General features: G+C 38.0%; 1 protein-coding gene across 1 annotated transcript in view; it reads left to right on the top strand.

The window, feature by feature from the left end:
• Positions 1 to 5,685: 5,685 nt before the first annotated feature.
• Positions 5,686 to 7,792, top strand: part of LOC116162351 — a 45,560-nt gene continuing 43,453 nt past the window's right edge. The window contains exon 1 of the mRNA XM_031475968.1: positions 5,686 to 5,973. Within this exon, the coding sequence (XP_031331828.1) occupies positions 5,686 to 5,973 (288 nt within the window). The remainder of the gene's footprint in view (positions 5,974 to 7,792) is intronic.

The following is a 7,792-nucleotide window of genomic DNA, read 5'->3' as shown; positions in this document are numbered from 1 at the left end:
AAAAAAACTCTGATTCATTTTAAAAACTTTCCCTATTTTGCAAAACCTGCGATTCATTATAATTGCAATTACTGCTTAATTATCGAAAAATAAGATACATATTTATGCTTTGCCTTTGACTCATAGCAAATTTGGCAATTACGATTTTTTTCCTTCCCCATTAAGTTATAATCCAAAAAGATTAGATGCCCTTTGCACTTGTTAAAAAACCACTTTAGAAGCATGGGCACCAATTTTTTATTAATTAGCAATTTTAATTTTTGCAAAATACGCCAGTCATGAATAAAACTGCAATAAATGTTAATTAAACTATTAAATAATGACGCCCTAAGCTAAAGAATGGTTTATGTTAATCTGTGAAGCATCGTAACGACTAGCGCCAATAGGGCTTATATTTGGATTGTGATTATTTAAGGGTTGACACGTCATGTATATTTAAAACAAATGGTCATAGTATGTACAAATATTTTTGCATATTTTTATCACTTTAAAAGCCTTCAAAAAGTCTTTAACAAACCTCAAGGACGTTCAAAAGCGTTTGGAGTTGCTTAAAAGTCTTTAATAATCTTTTAGATTAATGAAACCATAGAGCACGCAAAAGTAATAGTTTACTTTTTCGAGGAAACTTAATAACATGCCTATTTTAATGCCAAGGAAGCCGAATGCCGAGTAGTGGGTTGACTTACCCTATCAGACCCTTACTCTGCCTAGGATTAAAAATATTGTATAGTGCTTAATGGTCTTAAAAAATATAGTTACGTTTTATTTTATTATTATGATTATTATTGAGAATTTATGCGAACAGAATTCGATTTTGTAAATACTTTTTAGTATTCAAATCCTTTAAAGTATTAAAATACTTTGTAATTAAATACTTTTATGTAAGCAGTATTTGTATTTGTAACTCAAATACTTTCACAAATATTTAGTATTCGAATACTTCGCAAGGTATTTGAATACTTTGAGATGTATTCGAATACTTCGCATAGTTTCCCGGGAAAACACTTTTTCTTATTAATTTTGGTGCGTAGAATCAAAAACAATTCGTACTTTTTCGATCAGACTTCTCAATCAAAAGTTATAGACTAGAAACCAATTTCGAAAGAAAATTCAAAGGCCTGTAACTTTTGAAATAGTAGCCCAATCTTGGAACTGTTTGAAATTATGGATTCTACAGGCCACATTCTATAAGAAAATTTTTTTTCCGGGTCGATCTGAGACAATTTTTTTTGCGGGCCTCAAAAAATGGCAGTGTATAACCTTCCTTTTTTACCAAAAATCGACTACACCAAAATTTCTCGGGAACACACTTTTTCTTATTAATTTTGGTGCGTAGAATCCAAAATTTGCGTGCTTCAAAAAAAGGCAGTGTACTTTTTTTCCCTTGCCGATTTTTTCGATTTGTGCTCTATTTAAATTCTTGAGCCATGTAAGTATTTCCTTTTTAAACCTGTTTAATAAGATGTAAGTTAGTATTGTAGTTTGATTTTTGCTAATTACCTTTAGTTCTTTGTTTTTGCCACTAGAGGCCATCCGACTAGTTATAAGCTTTCTTATTACAATAATTGTTGTGCTTTTGCACCAGAAGTTCCGGTTGCTTATCCCGTGTTTAATTCGGTATATTTGGGTGCAGTTGTATTTTTTTCCTTATCCTACTGCCATATTACATGCAAATTAGTGAAATTTATTTAAAATTTAAGATGAACATCAGTATATTTGTCATCTCAGTTTTGTTATTGATTCGAGTTTGAAAAACCGTATTGTTGTATCCCTTATGGAAGAGGTTAAACCATTTAAGTACCGTACCTGAAAATAAAATGAGCGATTACGAGTAGAGCGAGGGCCCTTTCTGGCATTATTCAACTAAGGATTTTTATTCTTGTTGGACTTTTAGGTTTTGAATGAGGAGAACTTAAACAACTATATGCGGATTTTGGCACGGAAATATCAATTATTATGGTGGGATTCAGGTCGATCCCATTCATGATGGCGGTTTGTTAAATTTGTGGAATATTCAAATATAGACATTGAGGTTACTAAGAGTTTGAGTAACGTAACATAATTCAATATTTGTGTGTTTATGGAATCGCAAAACCAGTCAACAAGAGCATTAGACTCCGCTAAAAAGCTTTTTTAAGATTTTAAGGACCTTTTAAGAGGTTAGCTTATCTGCAATTATATTCGAATTTTTGGATAGGAGCCTTTAAGACACTGGAACACATTACTTTTGAAAAGCATTAAGAAGCTTGAAAAGATCGCAAACAAATTTCTGAAGACTTGCACACTTTTAAATAGTACCCTTTTTTATCTTTTAGCTCTTAGAAGTTCTTAACGCACTGGGATTTTTTAGAGGACTACCAAGCTTTGAGTTTATTAGATTTTGAAAGCTTTGAGGATAACATTTGAAATGTGAACGTGTAACATCGCCCGACTTAGCTCCGATAAAGGTGGTTTACGTGTTTTAAAAATATTGGTGATTTGTGCGAGTGATGCATAACATGGCAAACAACAATACTAGTATTGTACGAACTTTTACTCTCACCCCAACCGAACTTTTTTCTACTGGAGATAACAATTAAACATATCAACACGCGACATAGAAACTTTAACCTGCACCTCAGGTCCGGGCAGAGGGCAGAATAACAATCTTCCGGCATGTGTGTATGCGGTACTTCCGATTTAATTCAACCTTGTACTAGAATAAGTTATTTTTTACGAAAAGTGAGCTCTTGTTACAAGAGCAGTTGTTGCTTCTGACAGAAAAACTTTAATCACCTTACAGTTGGAATCAAAATGTCCCAAACCTCAGGAAATCAAATGCTCCTACGTACGTATCAGCAGTAAAATCGACGCCCAAACCACTTTTTCCACAGAAAATCAGGGCAATAGGTACATGCACGCAGATGAGAACCTCAAACTATGATTATGTAAAAAGCAATAGGTGATATAATTCTGCCCCAAAAACACATAAACCTTTGCATCCAGGAATCTCCAACAATAGAATTTGTATATTACCTAGCAAACCTGATATTGTGATCAGCTCCTTAGGGTCACACCAGTTCAATAACAATTCAAAATATTGTTCTTAATATTCGCAGATTAATTGCCCCAACCCAAATGAGAATAATTTATTCTCTAATATATCACCTTAATACCTCACAATGTAGCAGAAAAATTGCGATAAAAAGTCTTTGGGCCTAACAAACTTTGCTTCTCCTATCTCTTTTCCTAAAAAAGCCGGTATTCCCGGTGATGAATACTCACATATAATGAGCTTCAGGCGACAGGTATATGTGTTTTCTCCCGCTGAAAACTTTGAACTCCACACCTCTCTAGTCATCTCATTCGACAACCAGGAAAACCGAATATTTCTATCCACTGACAAAATGGAATGTTTTATCTGTAAGCAGTTGGGACATATTGCCTCAAATTGTCCTAAACCCCCCACAAGCAATCTATTACCTATAACCACAGACACCACTCCCCAAACAACCACTACCTGTCAACCAGTTAGAGAAACCCGCAACGAACCTTCCCAACCACCCCAATTCCCCTCGCTCCCATACGTAATACCTCCTAATGCACAAACTACAGATAACCAAACAAGAGTAGTACCTGATGCAGAATTACCCCCATCTACTTCATCCCGTCAAACTGAAATGCCCCCGCCAAACCAAACTCCAAGCCATCGCAGCGAAAAACCAAAAAAGAAACGAAAGAGAATCGCTTCCACAGAAAGCAACCTAACGGAATCCACTAAGAAATCTATTGAAGAAGCGTATAAAAAATCTCCGGAAATTTTCTCGCTTCCTATTGACAGTCTGTGCGCCTTTCTAGAAAACACACGTGGTAATTCAGATCCGTATACCGAAGCATTAAAGTTTACAAACGATGTTAGGCCTCTACTCTCTAACTTAGAATCACTGTACCCCACCTTTACAGAAAGATCCATAAAAAATAGAATTACTCGACTCTCCAAAAAGATAAAAAGGCAGCTGAATCCAGAACCAGACGAACTCGAAGGTCTACGCAGCACAGACTCTACAAATGACCAAAGCGACGACGACCACTCAGATGGATCACAAAAGTCTCAGAGCTCGCAAAATTCCACCTTCTAACTTCGTTCAATCACGTTAATTCAATGGAACTGTGACGGGTTCTACCCCCGCTTAGAACGCCTTCAACAACTGATTTTTGATACAGCCCCAACATTTATCTGCTTACAAGAAACAAATTTTACACAGTCACATAATCCGCAACTAAAAAACTACATCAGCTACAACTTCATCAGAATTGCACACTTGAGAGCAAGCGGTGGAACCTCTATTTTTGTCAGCAATGACATATATCATCAGGAGCTCCACATAAACACCAACTTAGAAGCAATAGCAGTAGCCGCATGGTGCCCTAATAAACTTACAATCTGTAATGTGTACATCCCTCCAAATTACTACCTCACGAACTCAGAAATCGCCGATCTCATAAAGCAACTTCCTGTCCCTTTTCTATTGGTCGGAGACTTCAATGCACACGGAGCTATGTGGGGATCTAAGCTAACCTTTGGCAGAGGCAAACTAATCGAAAACCTCATAAACGACGCAAACTTAAATCTCCTAAACACCGGAAGCAGCACATACTTTCATATTCAAACAGGCACATTCTCTTCAATAGATCTGAGTCTTTGTGACCCGGGAATAGCTCCACTACTCACTTGGCACACCTTGGACTGTCTGTATGATAGTAATCACTTTCCCATCGTCATTTCTGACAACGAACCAAAAGAAGCAGTTTTTTTACGTAAGTAAGTGGAAAATTGCCGAAGCTGACTGGGACTCCTTCAGTCTAACCGTTAAGGAGCAAACCAACCAAATTATGTTCAGCAACAATATAAACGAAGCTGTCAGTCAATTTACCGACTGTATAATCTCTTCCGCTAACTTGCACATAGACAAATTCTACGTTACCTCGACAAAAAAATCCGTCCCGTGGTGGAATGAATCATGCAAACTTGCAGTAGAAAATGTAAAACAGCACTTAATAAATATAGAAGAACCAGAAACGACCAGGATTTAATTAATTTTAAAAAACTAAGGGCACAGTCAAGACGAGTTCTGAAAACCAGCAAACAAGAATCGTGGAACCAATATGTTAGCACAATAACCACAGATACACCGCCAGCTCAAGTGTGGACGAAAATGAAACAAATGAAAGGAAAAAACACAACCCACTCAATCCCGGCATTAATATATGAACGCAAACTTATTAAAGATGATCAGCAAATAGCCAATACCCTCGCTGAACAGTTCCATGAGAAATCTGTAAATAACAACTCCCCACCCGATCATCAACGTAATATAACCAACATTCCTCAATTTAGATCTCCCGACAACACCTCAATCAACCTTCCTTTCAATCAAAATGAACTGAATTCTGCCCTCGCAACGCTAAAAAACTCAGCCCCTGGACCAGATGACATACCATCCATCTTTCTAAAACATCTACTTCCAGAATCTTTAAATAAATTACTGGAACTCTATAATAAGATATGGATCACAGAGAACTTCCCGACATTATGGCACCAGGCGATCACCATACCTATTAAAAAAATACGACTCTTCCCCTACCAATCCCAGTTCCTTCAAACCTATCTCCTTGACATGTACATTATGCAAATTACTGGAAAAAATGATTGATAATCGACTACTCTGGTATCTCGAAAAACATCAACTTTTGGACGAAACACAATCAGGATTTAGGCCGAACCGATCTACAATCGACAACCTCGTCATCCTACAAACGGAAATTTCTCAAGCTTTTGGAAACAAGAACGTTGTCATAGCAGTATCCCTCGATATTCGCAGTGCCTTTGATGTCGGGTGGAGGTCCGCTATTTTGGAAAAGCTGAAAGAATTCGGTCTATCCGGACCCTTGTACTCATTTATACAACATTTTCTCAACGATAGATCTTTTAAAGTAACTATAAATGACAAAACTTCTGCAAGGCAATTTCCAAAAAACGGAGTCCCACAAGGATCCGTGTTAAGCCCCACTCTCTTTCTCCTCTGTATCAACAACATATGTTCTAGTGTACTACCTCCTGTAAAACATGTAATTTACGCAGATGATCTCATACTCTACTGCCAAGGCAAAATTTCAAGCACTACATCTACGTTACTGCAAAAGGCTCTAGATACAGTCCACACTTGGTCACGAAGCGCGGGCTTTAACTTTTCTCCACTGAAATCCAAAGTTATCGAATTCAGCAGAAGACACAACTCCCAACAAGCCAAATTATATCTGAATGAAATCCAACTAGAATCAGTTGACCACCTTAAACTCTTAGGAATAACATTTGATAAACGCCTCACTTGGAAACACCAGATACAGAATACAAAGGGTGAATGTCTAAAGCGAATAAATCTAATCAAGTCTCTAGCACACCACCAATGGGGGGGGCGGAAGAAGGGATGCTACTAAGAATATACAGAGCTTTGATCCGTTCGAAATTAGACTATGGAAGTATATTGTACACGTCAGCCAGCCCATCTCAACTAAAATCAATTGATACTGTGCAAAATACAGCCCTACGAATTTGCCTCGGCGCATTCAAATCCAGTCCCTCTGAAAGCATATATGTAGAATCCTCTGAACCCCCCCTATTTATTAGAAGACAGCGTCTTCTACAATCATACTTCGCTCGAATCTCTGCACATCCTACCCATCCCGTTTATAAATTAATACATTCCACTGAACTAGTACCTACCCACAAACAGACCGAGAACACCGCAGTCCATTATCCAAATCCTGCAATCTATACCAAATAACAATATCCATCTCACAAATACAACTCCCATCAAACTCTCAAATACCCCGCCATGGGTAAAATTGCTACCCAACTTAGACACCAGTTTAACTGTCCATAAGGAAACACCTGCTCCGTGCCTTAAAGCTCTCTTCAACGAAATAATAAACAGACATTCCTTTGACAAAACTCTTTATACTGATGCGTCCAAGGAAGAACATGGCGTCAGCAGTGCAATCACCACAACTAATACAATCGTGTCAACACACCGACTTCCCGAAACCTGCAGCATTTACACTGCCGAACTACACGGCATCCTAAAACCACTACAAAGCTTAACGCACACTAACAAATCCGTAAGCATATGTACCGAATCACTCTCATCTCTCCAACCCATAAAGAACATCTACACACAAAACCCAATTGTCCAAGATATTCACGAGGTATGCTATCGACTGACGTCCAATGGAACTGCGGTCACTATAATCTGGCTTCCGTCACATACCGGCATAAATGGCAACGAAAATGCAGACAAAGCCGCAAAACAAGCTCGATCATCTGACATACCCGCATCGAAAAATTGCAGTTGGCGTACGATCTAAAATCTCTCATCAGACGAGAGCCTAAAAACATGGCAGCAGCACTGGAATAGGCTAAACACGAAACTGCACCAAATCCAAGTCAACGTAACTCCTACCAAAATACCACCAATGTCAAGAAGAGACAAAATCGTCATATAAGAAGACTGAGAATAGGCCACTCTCACCTCTCGCATGGTTACCTAATGGCATCCGAAAATCCTCCAGTCTGCGAACACTGCAACACCAGATTAACAATAAGCCATGTCCTGTTAGAATGTCGCCGTTACAGTACCTCTCGACTGGACCACCACCTCAGTGAATCACTCCAGAACATCTTAAGCAACCAGCTCTACGATGTAATAAACTTTCTGAAATCAACAAACTTGTACAAGTGCATCTAATGTAAATC

Source organism: Photinus pyralis, unplaced genomic scaffold (genome assembly GCF_008802855.1).
Source record: "Photinus pyralis isolate 1611_PpyrPB1 unplaced genomic scaffold, Ppyr1.3 Ppyr1.4_LG10, whole genome shotgun sequence".
Classification (NCBI taxonomy): Eukaryota; Metazoa; Arthropoda; class Insecta; order Coleoptera; family Lampyridae; genus Photinus; species Photinus pyralis.
Note: the sequence above shows the minus strand (reverse complement) of the source record. Positions and strands in the feature narration are given on the sequence as shown.